This window comes from Gopherus flavomarginatus, chromosome 4 (assembly GCF_025201925.1).
Source record: "Gopherus flavomarginatus isolate rGopFla2 chromosome 4, rGopFla2.mat.asm, whole genome shotgun sequence".
NCBI lineage: Eukaryota > Metazoa > Chordata > Testudines > Testudinidae > Gopherus > Gopherus flavomarginatus.
Genome location: NC_066620.1, coordinates 98,892,815 through 98,913,487, shown reverse-complemented (window position 1 = coordinate 98,913,487; position 20,673 = coordinate 98,892,815). Strand labels below are relative to the sequence as shown.

General features: G+C 36.7%; 1 protein-coding gene across 4 annotated transcripts in view; it reads left to right on the top strand.

Annotated features, from left to right (window-relative positions):
* The window catches only part of SCAF8 (SR-related CTD associated factor 8), a 243,793-nt gene that overhangs the window by 72,866 nt on the left and 150,254 nt on the right, over positions 1-20,673 (top strand). For 2 of the 4 annotated variants that reach the window (XM_050949431.1, XM_050949430.1), the window contains exons 14-20: positions 2,624-2,737; positions 4,295-4,451; positions 5,868-5,998; positions 11,490-11,634; positions 12,077-12,154; positions 13,907-14,128; positions 14,823-16,575. In XM_050949431.1, the coding sequence (XP_050805388.1) occupies positions 2,624-2,737; positions 4,295-4,451; positions 5,868-5,998; positions 11,490-11,634; positions 12,077-12,154; positions 13,907-14,128; positions 14,823-16,561 (2,586 nt within the window). In that variant the 3' untranslated portion in view covers positions 16,562-16,575. Of the gene's footprint in view, positions 1-2,623; positions 2,738-4,294; positions 4,452-5,867; positions 5,999-11,489; positions 11,635-12,076; positions 12,155-13,906; positions 14,129-14,822; positions 17,876-20,673 lie in introns of those variants that run through there. The other 2 variants (XM_050949429.1, XM_050949432.1) reach the window with 1 other exon arrangement.

The following is a 20,673-nucleotide window of genomic DNA, read 5'->3' as shown; positions in this document are numbered from 1 at the left end:
ACCAAGAGTGGAGTCTATGGATAAGCACTCAAAGAAGAAAGGATGCTTGCTTACCCCACAGTAACTGTTGTTCGCACAGATTCCACAGTTAATGTAGGGTATGTAACATTTTTTTGTACTCTGAAAAGTCACTGTAAAATCAACATCTTCTTTAACACTTCTACTTCTTGTGAGTATTCAGTCAGATCAGATTACTTTAGTGCTGATGGTAAATTTGGTTTTTAGTTCTGTCAGTCATGCAGAACCAACACCATTCCAGGAGAGCAAACTGGGTTCTTTCTGGCTTCAAGAAAATAATTGTTAAAAAAGCTCCAGTTTCAGAGCCACGTGTACTATTTTACAGATAATTTCCTTATTTACATCTGAATGCAACAGTGTGACACAGGAGTAGCTGAGGGTAGCGTTTGCCCTGCGGAATCTTAATTCTAAGACAGAAGGAGCATTTTTGTATTTCAGATCCCAGGTTTAGTTGGCAATTAAGAAAAATATTTTCTAAGCTGAGCAAATTTGAGATGGAAATAATGACAGCAATAATCATGGAATCCCACAGTGCCATTTTTATAAAGTTGCCTTTCAGAGTAGAACTACACTTTAAGCAATTTCAGCCTTTTCCCCACCCCCTTGTTCCAAATTGGAGCACAGACACGCTTACATCTTATAAAAATCAATCTTTTAAAAACAGCAGAATTCGTTAGCCATTTTGTTGCTCTGTGTAGTACTATTTAGTTATTAAACAACATCCAACAACTTTTTATATTTATAACTGATGAATATACGTTTTGGCCACACTACATAATATATTATCACTGAGATGCCGTCCCTTTGGCATCATAGTGAAAGCTATGATTAATATGGCAAAACAGATTCTTTTGCAACTCCCTGATTTTGGATGCTCAGAAGTCTAAAATGTTTTTTTGTTTTTTTTACTATAAACTTCTGTGCTTAACCTCTATTGGGAAAAATAATTGTATGGAAATCTTAAGGAAATTTAATTCAGTTGTTTGAATTTGAGTATATAACAGTACTTTTGCCATTTAAAAAGATAAATTAACCGCACTTTTGAAACATTGATTATAGCACAAAATGAAATTTACAAATTTCCATGTTTGTATTGTAAATAATGGTTAATGAGTAGGGCTTTTCTTTGGATTAGGGTAAACAATTAAACTATCTAAAAATCACTTTTGAACATGCTCAGTGAGCATATAAAAGTGAGTGAGAGAACTGTTCAGACTTTGTCTCCCATCTTGAGAAATGCAAGAATTCTGTTTTTCAGGCAACTGCTGCTGGTACATTTTCGTTGGTGGTTAATAGTTATTTTACCAGTGTGTTTGCACACATGCGCACACACAAAAACCCTAGTTATTTAATTTTGATGTAAACTACAAAACCTAATTGAGACCATATAAATACTAACATTAAGCACAGGTTTTGGGCGTGTTGTTTGTGAGTTTGTTTGTTTATTAAGGAAACTAAAAATGAAATGCACTAATAAGTCTTTGCAGTTAAAATGGAAGTCAAGTAATGGAAAATTACAGTTACTGCAATCTTAACATGTCTGCGTGCCTAACCCCCTCTGTATTGTGTAGCGTACATTTAACATGAGGAACTAAGAACAGAAAATATACCATTGAATTTAGTCAAGTTAATACTCGAGGAATTTTGGGCTAGATCCTGGCTGCTACTAAGACTCCTTTGTCATACTTCTGGATTGCAACAGACTGTATAGTTGGTTTGACAAGCCATGTGAAGATTCCTTGGCATAGAGGAATCCTTGACTGCCTGACCCAGAAGCTTCAGAGCCCAGATGAGTGGGTGTGTTTTCCTACTGTGATCCTCAGTTGACACAATGGTCCTTTGGAACCATTATCTCAGGGGTTCTGAAATTCTTTTTGCTGGGACCCCTTTTGAAAATATTTCACACTGTGAAAACACCCACAACCCCGCAATCCCTCCCCCATACCATGCCACCCTTACTTCTGTGCTACTGTTGGCGTCAGCGCTTCCTTCAGGCCTGGACATCTGGCCAGCGGCCTCTGCTCTTGCAACCCCCTTTGAGAAATGCTGCATTATGGGGTCTTCTCTCACTTGGATTTGGCAGAACTGACCCCCAGCAATCACCAAGTTAGGAGCAATTCACTCCTTTATTCCTCACCACCAGAGCTGTGCCAGGTGAATTTCAGCCAGGACAAAGGAGTTGGGCCCATTAACATTTGCATTTTTTTACTCTTTTGCCACCGTAACATTGCATTATCCATCATTCTGCAGCTGAATAAATGCAAAGAGGGCTGTTATAAAGATTAATAAAATGTGTTGCCTATTGTTCATATGTGTCACTTTAAATTGTAAATACAATGTCTTACATCTATTTGCATTTCTCAGAAATGCTGTGAATTCCACATTTTTTATGACCAGTAACTTGCAACTGTGCTACAAATACTTGTCCATTACAGTTCTACTGCTCCTGGACTTCTTAAAGTACAGAGCGATCACCCATTATATTAATTTTAACAACTGTTAACTTTAGTGTTTCACAAAAAGTTAGAATTCACAGACACATTAAAACGTTGTCTAAACTAAAGTGTTAGTTACCATAATAATAAGATATATTTCTTTTTCATAGATGATTCCTCCAAGAGGTTGTGCATATGTCTGCATGGTTCACAGACAAGATGCATATCGTGCTCTTCAGAAACTTAGTTCTGGATCCTACAAAATTGGATCTAAAATTATTAAGGTAAGCCATATTTTGTTCAGTAACATAGCCCAACTTAAAATACAGCAGAATTTTTATTATGATAGTTTAATTGTGTAGTCTGAAAAATAATGACTTTTCTATACTATGAGTCTGATCAAGATGTGCAATATAGAGCACGAGAAGGAGGCAAAATAACTTCTGTTTGTAAGAGGTAGAGTGGGAAATGTTCTTACAAAATGTGTATTTGGCAGGAAGTGAGGAAGGACCTTAAAAATAAAATGATACACCTTCTGTTTAGGGAATACTTGGAAAGTTTGAACACACAAGGACTGGTTGTCAGGAGACCTGGGTTCTATTGTTGACTATGCAGAGAACACAAACTTACCTTGAAGCTTGTGTGTAGTCCCACTGACTTCATTGAGGACTGTGTGTTGAAAGTTAAGCATGTATTAAGTGTTCAAGTTGTCTGAGGTGTGACAAAGTTCCTCCTCTACCTTGGTGGATCCTGCGCTTATTGGCAGATTTGCTCACCTCAGTGGTCTTCCCCACAGGCTGGGTCAACTCCTCCTGTGTCTGATCAGGAGTTGGGAGGTTTGGGGAGAACCCAGGCCTGCCGTCTACTCCAGGTTCCAGCCCAGGGCCCTGTGGATTGCAGCTGTCTATAGTACCTCCTGTAACAGCTGCATGACAGCTACACCTCCCTGGGCTAGTTCCCCATGGCTTCCTCCAAACACCTTCTTTATCCTCACCACAGGATCTTCCTCCTGGTGTCTGATAACGCTTGTACTCCTTACTCCTCTGGCAGCACATCCTCTCACTCTCAGCTCCTTGTGCCTCTTGCTCCCAGCTCCTCACATGCACTTCCTCTCCTCTGGCTCCCCCCTCCCTGACTGGAGTGAGCTCCTTTTTAAACCCAGGTGCCCTGATTAGCCTGCCTTAATTGACTGCAGGTGTTCTAATCAGCTTGTCTGCCTGAATTGGTTCTAGCAGGTTCCTGATTTCTCTAGTGCAGCCCCTGCTCTGGTCACTCAGGGAACAGAAAACTACTCATCCAGTGACCAGTATATTTGCCCTCTACCAGACTCCTGTACCCCACTGGCCTGGGTCTGTCACAGAGGTGTCTGTCACTAGTTTACTCTGAGATCCTTGGGTAAATCTTTTCAGCTCTGTGGTGCCATTTCCCCATCTGTAAATTAGAAATAATATTTAACACACTTCTTATAAAAAAAAACAGGAGTACTTGTGGCACCTTGAAGGCTCACAGATTTATTTGAGCATAAGCTTTCGTGGGCTACAGCCCAGTTCAGCCCGCGAAAGCTTATGCTCAGAATCATTTGTGCCACGAGTACTCCTGTTCTTTTTGCGGATACAGACTAACATGGCTGCTACTCTGAAACATTTCTTATAGTTCATTGTAACCAAAGAGCCAAAAGATCTTCCAAGTGGCTGCTGCTCTTAGATGCTGAGTACATGCCCTATTGCTTGGTGCATACAGTAAATGTACAATGAAGATCAATCCTGCACTGACAGGGAAATGAAGTGGGTGATTAAAGTGTTTTAATTCAGCTACATCATCTGATTGGATTTTATTTTCAGATTGCTTGGGCTTTAAATAAAGGTGTGAAAACAGAGTACAAGCAATTTTGGGATGTGGATCTTGGAGTTTCATATATACCTTGGGAAAAAGTAAAATTGGATGATTTGGATGGCTTTGCTGAAGGAGGCATGATCGACCAGGAGACTGTAAATACAGGTATTGATACTTAAGTGTAACTTTTATTAAGTAAAAATTGTTTATTTTCTTTATTCCTTACATTAATTTTCAAAAATTGAGTATTTTTTGGTGTACATGGTGAACATGTTCTTTTTTGCATTTGTTAGTATTAGTTTCCTGTGTACAGTTCAGATGGCACTGAGGTCTGAAATCCAGAAATTTGGATTGCCTCTATCGTGTGTTTGAGTCAACATCTGATGATAACACTGCAAGTCAACATAACACTATGTCAACATTCAGACCAATGGAGTAAAGCGAGACAATAAATATTAATATTTTTAAAAGTAGCTTCTGATTTTCTATGTTCATTCACTAAGCACACGTGCAAATATTAGTGCATGCAAAATCTGTGATCTGGTTGTGACTCCTTCTGCAAAATTAAGTCTTTAGATTGTTGTATGTAGAAGTAAAATGATGGAAGGAGACTGATCTGGATATTCCTTTATTGTTTAAAACTGTCTGTTGAGACTCTCAGTACTATTGAGCTTCCTCTTTCCAACCTCCATAGATTGGTTTATAATCTGTTTTGTATCACAGGGCTTGTCTACACGGTCCCACAGTTCAGACTGTGGGAGTGTGAATTGCACACTTCTCCTCTGTGTGCATGCTGCAGGAACTAACTAAAAGGCATCTAGTTCTTGTAATGTGAACTAGGTACCTTTTAGTTTACACCAGCACCATCCATACAGGGGAGTTGCAATTCACACCCCATAGTCCAAATTGTGGGGCTGTGTAGACATAGCATTAAATATTGACAAGGGATGTTTGAGTATATAAATGCCAATCTTTTTAACTCTGGCAGCAAAATTTAAATTTGAATCAATACTGAAAATTAAATCCAACACCTTGCATTTAGAATGCCAACTTCATTTTGCCTTGGGCTGGTGGAAGTGGGTTTTTTCGTTATTAAGTACCCTATGTGATCATATGTCAGACTAGTCACTCAGTAATATAGACATGTTGTAAATATAAATGACAATACATACGGGGCTGCTATATTCTTTACATGTCATGAATCATTGATAAAGTGACAGTCAACTTGAATTTTTTAAATCGACATTTTAAAAAAAATCAGCTTCTGATATAGTAACATTTCAATTGTATACATAGAATTTTTGTTTTTTCTTCTCCGTTCACTTAAAAAAAAAAAAAGTTACGGGATTTTTGTGTTCTCCTGCTGATGTTTGATGGTCTTTCTGCCAAGAGAGGAACTCTGTGTGTCTATATCTATATAATTTTATTTTGTTTTCCACTCCCCAGCTTCATTCAGTTACAGTAAGCTCTGACCAAAATATGATTTTTCAAGTTGATGGTGGTTTTTTTAAATTTAGAAATGGAAACAGAACATTTAAACTCATTTTCTACAAAATAAATAAAAACATTTTTTTTATTTAGAATGGGAAACTGTGAGGAGCTCAGAGGCTGTTAAAGAAAATATCCAAACTACTCAGAGTACAACTGTCGATAAGAATACAGCTGTTACAACACAGACGGAAGCTTATACTCAGTCTGTAACTATGCTACAGGTTAGTATTGAGCATGTTTGTACCCACAGTTTTCATATTTTGGGTGGTATCTTTAGAAAAAGATTTAACTTGTAGTTAATATGGATACATTCAAATGCTAAGTTAGAATAAATAGCATGGATAAATATTGAAAATATAGAACAAGGAGGACTTATATTTTATTTTATCTTTAAAATAAGTAAACTAATGCTCTTATTCAGCGAAGCTCTTAAATTTCTGCTTGACTCTAATATCATGCCTTTTTTGCTGATCCAGGCTTAAATGTTGGTGATAGAGCAAACGTTATAAAATTGAAATTGCTATCAATTGTTTAAAAGAAAATTGAAATGTGTGAGCTACTAAAGGATCCTTTTGTCGGAGCCACCAGCACAATGACTCTCTTTTGCCTGGGATCACTTCTGTTTGGCTTTAGTTCCTTTTTACATTAGTTTCCCCTTTCTTTCATATTAATCTGATAATAAATGAAAATTATTTTTTTCTTGCACTTTTGGGCAGCCTTCATATTGATTTAGGATCTTATTGAACATTTTTGCTAAATGGAGGTTGGTAGGGACAATCTAAGCCTTAATGTAGTTTGAATTACTCTATCTCTAAAAGATTTTCTCTGCCTTAATAAACAGATGAATAAGGTTTGTTGTTTCTTTTTTAAAAGCTGGAGGTACTATATTGTAACTTTTTTAGTCTTTCAGGTGTGTGCAATACCAAAGATGTTGGTCAAGAATTTCTTGAAATGCTCACAGTCAAAATTATTTAGTGATTAAATTATTATTACTAAGTTTTACTTATAATGACACTACAGAAAGGTAAATTTTTAAACCTGTTGCTGGTTTTTTTTTTTCTTGCATTGATGCAAGATTGCTAATTTACATGACTGCTCTGGAGAACTGAGCTTTTGGCATTAATAATTTTGTTAATGTTAAAGTAGTTTGTTGGGACCTCAGAATGAAGATGAACTTTTTTTAGTCTATTTCCATGACTAACATCCTTTTAACACAATTTGTATTTTGTCTTCCATTTTCTGTCACAAGAATTATGCTTAGTTTTTTATTTCAACCATTTCACTCTATATTGTATTCTTTTGTATTTCTAATACATTTCTGCTTTCCTTATTATTGTTTTACATTTCTGATTGAATCGAGAAAGCAGACATACTGTTAATACTTGAGCACACTCTTCCTGTTTTGAGGTAATTATATTTTCAGCTAGTAAGTTCAGGCCTGAGAGCCAAGTTTTTCTTCGAGTAGTGCCTCTGTGGGTGCTCATTCTAGGTGCACTTGCTCCCTATGTGCCTCAGATCAGAGATTTTAGGTAGCCATGTCTTTTCAGCAAGACATGCACCTGCCGCAGTCTCATGCAGTTCACTGAGGCTATATAGCCTTAGTTCGTTCTCAACCTCCTCAGCCTGCAGTGGAGCCTGAGCAGCATCCAAATAGAGCTTGCCTCAACTGTATTTTTCTCTTGTTCTTATTAGTTAGTTTTAGTTCTTAGAGTTTCCTTTGTGTGAGTTAGCTGTAGTAATTTTATAGATTTCAAACAAATACTCTTAAACCTCCTCCCCAAAACTGTGATTTTGTACTTTTAGGATAAGGACTGTTATCTACCTTTATCTATTTTTCTTTGTTTCTCCCCCTCAAAAAACTTAAATCCAGGGAGGTTATGCCCAGTTCTCCCAGGTCTCTCTCTGGATGCTGGTTTTCAAAGGGAAGTTGAAAATACAATTGAGGACCTTCCTTTTGATGGATTGAAGTTGTTTGTGGGGAAAAAATGCTGAATCTCTGCATGCCTTAAAAGATGCTAGAGCCACTTTGCACTGTCTGGGAATTTATGCCCCTGCAAAAAAAAGATAGTTCAGTAAGTCCCAGACAGCACAGAGATCTTGTCCCATCTAGTTTCCCACCTTCCAGAGATATTACAAACCCCAGTATAAGAGACAACAGTTTCAGTAGAAGAGACTAGCTTCTTCTCAGGCATTGACCTAACAACCCACAACTTCAAAACATCAGTTTTGATGGGCTGGTCAAGGTGCGAAGTTACCTACGATCTCTGCTCCTAACTGCTGCAACAATCTGCATGTCTCCCTCACTTCAGTGATTGTCTTTCTCATTTCCATCAGAATTGGGAACATACCACTGTGGATAAGTGGGTGTTGGAGATCATCTCCATCCACTTTACTTCCCACCTCCTGCCCCACCTTCAGGAATCCCTCTCATGAGCACGATTTGTGACAGGAAATCAACTGTTTTCTGAATCTGGGTACTATAGAACCAGTTCCTATGCAACACAGGTGTGGGATTTTATTCCAGGCATCTCCTGATTCCAAAAAAAGAACAGCAGATCTATTCTAGATCTAAGTTGATTCAACAGATTCATAAAGATTCAGATGTTCAAAATGGTAATCATTGCCTCAGTAATTCCATCATTGGACCAAGGGGATTGGTTCTAGGTCCTCGACTTTCAAGACATTTACTTCCCTATAGCGATCCACTCCTCCCACAAAAGGTTCTTATGCCTCACTCTGTGTCAAGACACTTTCAATACACAGTGCTCAAAAGTTCTTTTTGTCGTAGGAACTCTGATTTTTCCCATACTTCAACAATTGTGACTACACATGCGCCGACTCGCGGGGTGGCTCAGACCTGTTTATTTGCCAAGCAAATACAGTTAAAGAAAACAATTCTCCATGCCGCCAGTAGTTTTTTTAAAAAAACAACAAACCCTGAGATACTGCTCTCCTTTGGTGGAGTCCAGACCTTCTGTATACATCTATCCCAACTCCCTTGAAATCCAAGGTGCTATGCAAGATAAGGAAAACCAAAGCAACGTTATTCTCATAGTTCTGAGGCAGCCGAGACACACATGATTTCCTTACCTCACTCTTCTGTCTCTTTGTGAACTGATAGCTCTCTGGACCATATGTTCTCTCACGATGTCAGTCAAATCCATCACCCCAAACTCAGGGTTCTTTGGCTCAAGGCATGGCTGATAAATGGCTTGCAGGGTTAGAAAGAACCTATTTTGAGGATGTAAAGAGAATGCTGTTACATAGTAGGAAACTATGTACTTGTGGCAAACATGCCAAAAAGTGGATGAGATTCAAAGACTGGTGTGACCTAAAACATCTTTCACCTAAATCCTCTCCATTATTATTTGTACTAGATTACATTTTAGAGCTAAAAATGACAGGGTTATCTTTAAGCTTCGTAAAAGTGCATTTGGCAATTATTACAGCCTTCCATCATTGCTCATCCTACAACAGTGAGGTTTCTCAAAGGACTGGACAGCCTCTTCCCATAAATCAGATGTCCTATGCTGGTATGGAACCTCAGCTTTGTACTCAGATGTCATACGAGGCCTCCCTTTGAACATATGGACATCTGCTCCTTTCAATACCTGTCTATGAACACTGCATTTCTAGTAGCCATTGCTTGACAGTGAGTAAGATAGGGGCACTCTGATGGCATACTTCACTGTCTTGTTTAAGACTAAGGCCACACTGAAACTGCATTCCAAGTTCCTGCCAAACGTATCTTTGGACTTCCACATAAATCAACCTATGCATCTTTGTTTTCTTCCCTAAACCACACCATGTTTAAAGGATATGTGACACTACATACACGCGAGGTCTGGAGGGCATTAGCCTTTTACTGAGACAGGATTAAGTCCTTTAAGAAATCTCCAAGACTATTTCTCTCCATTGTGAACAGAACTAAGGGATCTCCAGTTTCCAAGCAGAGATTCTCTAGATGGATATCTGGCTGCATTACCTACTGCTATCAGTCACATGATGTACAGCCTCCCTCTAGAGAACTAACTCACTCCCATGAGATCCCTCTCTACTTCAGTAGGCTTTAAGAATGTTCCCGTCGTGGAAATATGTAGAACCGTGATTTGGGAGCCTATTCATACGTTTTCTGAACACTATGCAGTCACTCATACATCAGCTTGTGATGCCATATTTAGGTCTACTGTTTTATCTTCAACATTAGAGTTTTCTCCTAAACCTCACTCCTCCATAGAGGTTACTACTTGATAATCACCTAGAGTGGAGCCCCTATAGGCACACTACTCGCAGAAGAAGAGGTTACTCAACCTGTGCAGTAACTGTGTGGTTCTTCAACATGTGTTCCCCTTTGGGTGCTCAATTATCCACCCTCCTCCCCTCTGCCTCAGAGTTCTTTACGGCATTCTCTGTGGTAGAGAAGGAACTTAGGGTGGTTTGCCCATGCAGCTCTATATAGCCTCATGCAGGGCACAAGGTTGTGGGGGACTCGTGAGCAGGCCAAATGGACACTGCTACCTAAAATCTCTGATCTGAGGCATATTGGGCGCAACGCGCCTAGAGTTGAGTACCCATAAGGGAGGACGTTTTGAAGAACCGCAGTACCTGCACAAGATGAGTAACCTCTTTATTAGCCCACTAAATCATTTTCTTTTTTGAAGCACTGTCAAGTTACCATTATTCTACTGAAATAGTTAAATACTTTAATTTTTAAATGAAAGGTGATGGAAATTATAAAACAAAAACCAAAATAGGCTCTCAGTTGCTGAAAGACACAGCATTACAAAAAAATAATGAAACTCCTTTTAAACCCTTCCTTCTCTGCACAACCTATCACCTGTTCTTTTTTTTCTCCCTTCCTCTCTGTCCTTTCCCCGTTGTCTTCTTTTCCTACAAGTTAGCAAAGATCTAGTTCCTGAATTAAGTACAATGTATAAATATGTATTTTGATACTGTTTCTCTAAAATAGAATAAGGAAGGACACATGGCATTCTCCCAGTGTGCTTTCAAATATCTTCGATATTCTTGCTGACCTGTAGTGAGGCCTGGGGCCTAAGTACTAATTTTAGGGCCAAATTCTACATTTAGCTATGTTTGAAGGGTTGTACCAATGTAATTGAGACAGAATTTAGACATACAGAAACTTTTTCAGATAGTGTTAGATGAAACCAATTAGCTTGACTGTCAGTTACTGAGGTGAATTTGCAGAGATAGCAGTTAGAAAAACAGTTTTATTTGTAAATGGGACAAATTTGATATGAAAATCAAAACACAATAAACTTTAGTGCTATTATGCTATTTTTACTCACCTTTCAGAGGAAAAATGCCTTCATCCAAGCTTTATCTGGCAGCTTCTATAATACAATTTATTTTTGATATAAAATTAGGATACTAGAGAAATGAGGTATAATTTTAAATTTAAGATTTTAGTTAAAACATAAATAATGCCTTCTGTGAATACATTTTCCATATTAAATTTATAAAACCCTCCATTTTTTGTTTACCTGCAGCTGCTTCAAAATTTCTAGTGTACTACCCCAAAATGCCATGTAATTCATCATGCTTGCCACAGCATAAGTAGAACCTTGATTATAATTACTGCTTTCAGTTAACAATAATTGCAATCAAATCATTTTATTCCTTTTTCAAAGTCATTGAATAATGTAAAAGTTGAAGTTTTTGTTTTCTTTTTTCCTTCCCACCAAAAAAAAGATTCCGGTAGCTCCAACTGTGCCTGCTGTTAGTTTAGTTCCTCCATCATTTCCTGTCACAATGTCTGTCCCGCCTCCTGGGTACAGTTCAATTCCACCACCTCCCTTCTTGCGGGCAAGTTTCAACCCTTCACAACCACCTCCTGGTAAGTTACAATTTTAATTGATTGTATAATAAGTATATCCATGCTAACTGAGTATCTTAAACATATGTTATGTGCTAGAATTATTTCTGACTCAGAGATTCAGGACAGAAGCCTTAGTTTATTCTTAACATTTTCAGTCTAGTTTTAAAAATCAAACTCTTCATTTAGTTGTTTCTTTTTACCATTTTTCTTCAACTAGAAAATTTGTTAGATGAAACTGTAATTGTTCCTTTGAGTATTTTTGGTATCCTCTGTGTTTAAAGTTGGAGCCCTCTGGAAAGCAGTAACCATTGCTGATTCTCTTCCTACACTGCTGACTTGCGAGTTTGCAGTGGACATTATTCTCCTGATTAGTGCAGATTAGTGAGATTTTACTATTTTTATTATTGAGATTTTATTAGAGTTGCCCATATAATTAAATTATTTCTGATTGTTCATATAGGTTTTATGCCTCCCCCGGTTCCACCAGTCCCACCGCCTGTTGTTCCACCGCCTGTTGTGCCACAAGTAGTCCCAACATGTGAGTTGGCTTGTCTATTTTTTTTTTTAAATACTAATTTTGTGTTAATTAAAGTCTAGCTGTTTGTACTAATTCTTATTCCAAATGGATTGATATAAATCAGCAAGCAGAAAACTTTGATTTAAATAATCAATTTTAATCTTGTTTTGCATATATACTTTTTAGTTACCTTCTTAAAGAAAAGTTGATTCTCATTGGTTGATAACTATTAAAACATGTAGATTTGCAACTAAATATAGCCTTTACATTAAATTTGGCTCTATTTGTTAACCAGGAGATACACTAGATCAATACACATTTATTTAAGCAATTATATAGCTTAATTTGCATTTCTTTAGATTCTTTACATTTTTTATTATGTTAGAAAATGGTGACTGATGCATTTCTTATTTACGAAATTAATTTTTTACTTGTGATTTGTGTCATGCTCTACTTGGAAATGCGAATTCTGTTAAAAGTGTACAAAACCATCATTTTAAAATAATTTTTTTTATTAAATAAAGTGACCTAAAATATGCTGGGTACATAAGAAAAAAAACTTTATCACAAAATATGTCAGAACATATTTTGCATTTAAAACAAGCTGATTTATTAAACAAAGTATTATCTCTAGTTAGTGAATTGAATTAATTGTTTCTGGTCACCATTGTACTTCAGAATTATAGTAAAGTAGATCTCATCCTCTCACACTTAGTTTTTATTTATAGATTGGAAGAAGAAAACAAGTTTTCCTGCATTTTCAACTCCCAGTTGGTTTCTTAAGTTTGAATGAACTAGTCATTGAATTGAACTAGTGGAATAAACTGAAATGAAGAAAATATTCTCTCTGCATCTGCAGAGGAGGATACTGCCATCAAAAGCTGGTGTAGCACTTCAGCAAACTGTGGTTCCAGGTGCATAGCCAGTAGTGACTTCCCATAAATTCAGTGGCTCAAGTTTCTTTAACTTTCAGCAGCAAACGTACTGTTCAGTATTATTGTTTTAATTTACTTTAATGATTTTGATAGAATATAGTAAGTTTAGGCCTCAACATAGATTGTCATGATTTCACATGCAATTTTAAATAGGTTTATTTTAAAAAAACACCCTGTATTTAAGTAAAAAAATCTAATTTTTAAATTTAAAAATAAAAGTCATTGATTTTTATCTACCCTGTTCTTAGTTAATAATATACAAATTATGGTAGATACCATGTTCTATGGGGAATTCATATGTTATTTTCACTATTGTATTGAGAAGAAGTTTATAGTACATAGTTTAGTTGGTCTAATAATATTCTCAAACAGTATATTTAATATTTTCCTAGGAGTCATTGAAGAAGTTATTTGCAAGTTAACGATTTAGTATTCATACATACATTGTTTAATCGAGAGTTGTATAGGTGATCAAATAATACTCATTAAGCAAATTAATTCTGTATTTTTTTTCAATCATTGAATTTGTTATTTATGATTTATTATTTTCACTACTCAATCTTTTCAAGTCCGCTACATTCAATTGTTCGAAATATTAAAGCCTGTTGAAACCAGTGTTGTTTGCTTCTGTATTTATTTATAATCTACTACTTAAGAGTGAAGCATTGGGAAGCCTGTAAGCATTACAAATGTTTTTTGAAAAACTATTTATTTGTAAGTGAGCGATATCATTCTTTGATGACTATATTTGATGATATGCTCTAACAATAAAGCATCTGCCAAACTAAATTGGCAAGAAATACTGAGCTTTTTTGTTTTTTGTTTTTTTCCCCTTCAGCTCTAGTGCAGCCTCCTCTATCCATTACTCAAGAGACAATGAAAGACGTGCCTTTTGGTAGCCTTGTTTTACCAGTTGGCACCGTTTCTAGCAGTCTAGCCACTCCAACGTTGTCAGCAGGAAGTGTTTTTAACCCTCTTCCAAGCAACAAACCAGAGTCAGAAGAAAAAGGATCACATCTTGCAGACGTTCAGATTTCTTCCAGTGAAAACAACAGATCTGGTAAGAAATTTCTGTAGCCTACATATTTTGCCACGTATAAATTGACTTTATATATACAAGTTTTTAAGTTAACCCATATGTATTGTGTTAACTCATCCTAATGTAGGATGTTTTGGGTTAAATATGATCTTGGATTTGGGATTTAATCTGTGACAGAGTGTGCTGATAATGAGCTTTTTTAGCATCTCTTGATTGATGTTTTCTAGTAGGTCATGTCTTCAGTGGAAAAGAAATTTCTCTCACACATCTGTGTGCATATAGGCTAGAGATGTAAAGCTGGGCCAGGGGATGTAGTTAAGAGTATTTTAAAATAAATTTTTTAAATTTTACTGAAAGTGGAATGGAACAAGAACTGGTAGTTAAGTTTAGTATATGGTTTTAAGCATTCATTCAAATATGTTTATTTTTTCTTGTGTAGGCTTGGTGAGCATGTGATTTTCCCTGCCCCTTAAAAGCTTCTGCTCAGACTTTACTATGTAAAGGCATCAGTTTCCATGCCTTAATGCCCAGTCTTCATCGTTGGGACTAAAAATCTGTGTTCATAACTCGAAACTATTACAAATATTTAAATGAGTAAATATTCCAACTATGTATCTATTAACTGAAATAATGGATTAAAATATTATTTGTATTGTAAACTGTTTAATGTTATGTTGACTTTTTCAGTCTACTAAATATTTTTATTGTATTTCAGTTCAGAATGATGTCTCAAGCAGCTCCGGACTTGCGGGTGGAGTGCAGCCACCTGGTATCTCAAGCAGCTCCGGACGTGCAGGAGGAGTGCAGCCACCTGGTGTCTCAAGCAGCTCTGGACGTGTGGGAGGAGTGCAGCCACCCAGTGTCTCAAGCAGTTCCACGCTTGCGGGAGGAGTGCAGCCACCCGGTGTCTCAAGCAGCTCCACACTTGTGGGAGGAGTGCACCCACCCGGTGTCTCAAGCAGCTCCGCACTTGCAGGAGGAGTTCAGCCACCTGGTGTCTCAAGCAGCTCTGGACTTCTGGTGGGAGTGCCGCCACCGAATGTCTCAAGCAGCTGTGGACTTTTGGCAGGAGTGCCGCCACCGAATGTCTCAAGCAGCTCTGGACTTATGGCGGGATTGCCACCGCCAAACGTCTCAAGCAGCTCTGGACTTTTGGCGGGAGTGCCGCCACCGAATGTTTCAAGTAGCTCAGGACTTATGGCAGGAGTGCCGCCTCCAAATGTCTCAAGCAGCTCTGGACTTTTGGCGGGAGTGCCGCCACCAAATGTCTCAAGCAGCTCTGGGCTTCTAATAGTGCCACCACCCAATGTCTCAAGTAGTTCTGGACTTTTGGGGATGCAGCATCCACCAGGGATTCATTTAAATATTAGTAGTCAAAGGATGCCTGGAATGCCTCTCTTAGATCTCCGTCCAGGACTAATACCCCAGTCACCTGGACCAAGATTTCCATTAATACAGCCTGGAATGCCACCACAGCGTAATATCCCTCCTCCGACAATCCTTGACCCGTCCCTTCATCCACCACCCAGAGGTCCTTTTCCTCCTCCAGGAGATCTTTTTAACCAAACAGAGAGACATTTTGGAACACCTGGAAGACAAAATGTTGATAGCATTTCTAATCCAGAAAAAAGGTTACCACTTGGCGGTGATAGCATTCAACAGGAAGGAGACAGAGACTATCGCTTTCCGCCAGTGGAAAACAGAGAAACTCTTAATAGGCCATCCCCAGTCGATGTCAGGGATTCTATTGGACGGCCACCAGTAGATCCAAGAGAGGGTCTTGGACGACCTCCAATAGATGGGAGAGAACATTTTGCAAGACCGCATGTAGATATGAGAGAGAATTTTGGAAGACCAGGTGTGGATAATATTGGTCGAAGAGAGCATTTTGGTTTCAATTCAGAAAAGCACTGGGGACAGAGAGGAGATTATGATGAAAGAGAACACACTGTTTTCCCTATCTACAGTGGTCCTAAAAGCTTCCATGAAGATAGAGAGAGATTTCGGCATGTAAATTACAGATTTGATGCTAGAAGTGGTCCCAACTGGAATAGGGGGTTTGAACAAGATGCTCACAGAGATTTTGATGACCGTAGAAGACCCTGGGAAAGACAGAGGGATAGGGATGACAGAGATTTTAATTTTTGCAGAGAAATAAATGGAAACAGATTTGGAAGAGACAGAATGCAGAACAACTGGATCCCTCCTCCACATCCAAGGGTTTTTGAATATTTTGAAGGGGCCACTTCACAGCGCAAAGCTGATAATATGCCCCAGGTAAATGGTGAAAATACAGAGACAGAAAGTCAACCACCAAATGTGCAAGTGCAGAATGATCCAGAACTTTATGAAAAACTAGCATCTTCAAGTGAGATAAACAAAGAGAAGAGTGACACAGAAGCTGAAATAGAAAGTGAACCAGTGGTAGAAAGCACAGAAACTGAGGGGACATAATCATCACTCAGTAGGTAAAAGATACCTTTTGTAAAGTTGTCATCTCTCTGTAATAGATAAATGGCTGACTGGACCTTAGCAGTTCGCTTTTGTCTGCCAGAATTAAGTTAATCTGATGTTCATGTTCATCTTTCACTTAAATAACTGTACAACTGACTTGTATAGAACACTGTTCTTAATTTGAACATGGTAGGTAAACATTTTTTATTTCTCTGATAAAACACAGACTTGCCCCCAGTTGCTTTTAATGTCACAATGATAAATAACAGCTTGTCAAACAGAGACTTCCTATGGAAGAAAATGGAATTTTTTTAGATACTACCATTAGGTTGGCTGTGGAAATTGTTATACTTGAAAGCAGGTGCTGGTGTATCTTGTCCATGTTTTTAGGCTGCTGCAGAATTTTAAGCATAGACAAAGCTGTGATATTTTATGTTCCTGAAATTTGGCAAAAAAAAGAAAAGGAAGAAAAGAAAAAGAAAAAAAGAGAGAAAAAGAAATAACCTGGTCATTTAAGGAGCATAATACAGAGATTAAAAGTGTTTTTGTAAAATCCACACTATAGTCTCTGTTTTCTCTAAAGTAACTGTCTGTGATTTGTTCCTCGTACTGCAGTGGGTTAAAAAAAATGATAAAAATACATTTTAATGTTGGGTGCATTTTGTTTTTAGATGCCAATAAAGCATATTTGTTTGATAACAGTGTTCTAGGTATTGTATTTTTTTAAAAAAAAAAAAAAAACCTTACAAGCTATGAAAACCTGGATCAGCTGTGGTATATGCTTTAGCTAGTTGTTGCAAAAGGTTTATATTACTCTTGTAAGACCAATGCAACAATTATATGTGCTAGAAAGAAGCATATGCTTTTATACTGAAAATCATGCAGTCACATTAGTTTATGTATATAACATGTATGTAAATATTTGTGTAAACTGTAAGTAGATATCGCTATTTCTGTGCGTGCCTGTGTGCGCGCACAGAATAATGAAGACAGATTAATAAAACTGAAATGAAATTAGGTTATAAAAATCAATCTTTTACCTTCTTGAGGTTGCAAGATATTTCGAGACATTAATTTGATTAAATCAAATTTACATTTATTTATTCACTCATAGTTAGGTACTGTTCTTATTACTTTTAGAAGGTGAAATGAACATGATATACTGTAAAGATATACAGTAGGATTTTAGCTTACTTTTTAAAAAATGTAGATATGCATGAAGCCAAAATTGAAGCAAATGTTTACCTTGTCTTATTTTGTAATATATTTGGTGTTCTGGATAGATAGTGGTAGCATTAAAGTACTTTGTGGTTATTTGTTTGCAGTGAATCTCTGAAGTCCAGAATTGTTGCATGAAAAGTATAAAGCTGTTGTTGGTTTTTCTTTAAAAAAAAAAAAATTGTGACTAGAAATGAAGTAGGCTTCGTGCTTTGGAGGCTTAATACTGCAATAGAATTTCTAAGTAAAATGTTGAGATGAATTGGCCTCCTAAGTAATTCAGTAGCACTGCTCCCTTCTGTTTCACCTGTTTTGCTGCTTGCATATCTTTTTTTTTTTCTTTTTTTTCTTTTTACCCTGAGGTGGAAGATTTGATGATATAGTAATGGAAGATTTTCAGCTTGTCACACTTGCAGTACATTTATTCCTCTCCCCTTCTAGAAAATCTGTTGTTAAATTCACTGAGTCTAAAAGCATCCTCTAAGTTTTGAGAGAGAATTTTCTCTCTCAGTAAGTTCTGAGAGTCAGTAATGATACTTTCTTCTGTAGAATGGAAAATATTTAATTCAGGGAAATCTGAGTTGATCTTTAATAGTAAAGAATACTAATTTATCAGTAGTTTGTATTGTGTTAAAAAAATTCCGCCAAGGATATGAAGTGTGAAGATGTCACTTGGGAGTTTGGCTGTAGTGCATAAGGATACATCTGGACTTACAGAGAAGTTATATGTGATCCTTTTTTGTGGTGACCTGGTTCTGTTTCTCAGTAATTAGGATTTTAATTTTAAAAGCCCCTAAAATTGCTTTCATTAGATGAAAATATCACTTTTAAAAGCTTGGGTATGAATGATTTTGCACCTACAGTGAAAGTAGTAATAATATTTAGTACTAGAAAGCAGTGAGATTCAGGTGCATTAAATAAGCAATAGCCTGTAACAGGACCATGCTGATATACTGGCTTCCAGACGGGTTTTTACAATGTTTAGGGCAAAAATACCTTCAAATGCAGACTGTGCAGGTCAAGGAACTTGATCAGTGTTGTGCCTCTCAGCCTGCTAATAATTTGCTAATCAGGTGTGCATGACTTAGGATGACTGAACATAAAATAGCTGTCTAGTATTTTTTTTAAAGTCACTCCTTTCCTTTCTTTTCAGTTTGATAGCGTTTTGACATTTTTAAGTTAATAGTTGTACATGAAAAAGCTTATTCTCATTGATTTTCCAAATAGTCATATCAAAATGCAAATATTTCCAAAAGGTTTGCTTTCACCATTGTGTTTTACACAGTGAAACAAAAAACAAAATAGAAAAGTTAATCTTCCTTGTCTTTTCTTAAATTGAGATTTGCAGTATGTTCATTGTTTATAATAGGATGGTGCAGGAAAACTGCCACATGGTGAGGGAGATTAAATAATTCAGTTGGCAATGCTGTAAACCAGATCACACTGCCATTTCCTTGTGCATGTTTGGATCAGGCAAAACATTTTGAGACTCTGCAATGTATATTCATTAGATAAAGAACATAACTGTGTTAATATTTTAATCTGTTCTGTAAATGTCTTTTTAATAAAGTGGCTACTGTACTTAGTGTAGTTGTACACTGTACTATTACAGTTTCCAACAGCTATTTGATTCTTGTGTAGAATAAAACTTTATTGTACAGAAAAGTAGTCTTTAGCTGCATCATGTTTCTAGCTAGAACTTTTTTTTTCACACCTTCTAATTTTAGTAGTACCTAAGCATAGAAAAATAGCCCCAAGAGAAAAGCATTCAGAAACAGAGAAAGGGCCTGAGTCAAATATTTATTAGAAATTCAAGATAGCGAGTCGTAGCTGTTAAAATTTTTCAGTGACAAGATTAAAGTCTTTGAATGTTCTCAAGAAAAAGATTATCCTCTTACAAGAAGAGAATATTCTACCCTTTTGTTTTTGACAGTGAAGATATTTGCCACATTCCAACAATTAAAGAACCTGATGCATGAGTCTGTTTACATTTTTATTTGCATAAATAACAGAAATATGCATGTTTTATAGTTTAAAAAAAACAATGTCAAACAGTTTTAACAAACAGGAAAGATTAAAATTTACTAATACACATTTAGTTGAAAACCTTACTCATATCAGTTCAGACATGCAAAATGTTACCTTTTTGGACATTCTGTGTCCTGCCATCCTGCATTGTGATCTGTGAGAGCAGACTGCTCTGCCCATGCCGATCACAGTGTAGGATCATGGCCTTTATTTGTTATGGTATAGTCATGTCTATACTGATACTATTTTCTGCAAGCCTTAATATGCAGTTATTTTAAGCTTTTATATGTGGTGTGGAACATTATTAGATGAATTAAACGTGTAAGACTAGATTCTGATATCCTTTAGTAAATCTGCAAAAAAAAACCCTATTAATTCAAATAGTTCTGTTTGTGAAGTTAGGTACTGTTCGGTATGAGTATTGGTCCCATAATTTAGTCTATAATGCACAGGGTGGGCATCACATTTAAGTAAAAGATTTTGAGATAGCCTGTAGAGGAAATTCACAACATAATGTTTCTGATAGACTTTGCAGTAGGTTGATCAGTCTCCTTAAATGATCAAATTTGAAAGTATACAGAGGTTCCAAATGTCTGTAAACATTCTCATTTGTTTTCATTTGTTTTTCATTTAATTCCACTGGCCCTCATATTTCACTCACCGCATCTTTAGAGCTGCAAAAATTAGATGCCAAATTTCCTACTTTCACATTTCTATTAACATATTTAGAAATAACAAATAGTGATAGTAACCTTTTTTCCCTGCTATAATAATTAAAGCTAGAAATGAATGTATTTCATTTAGTAAACCTGATCAGTTTCTAAAATAAGGCAGTGTGTGCATCATTGGATTTTTTTTAATATCGA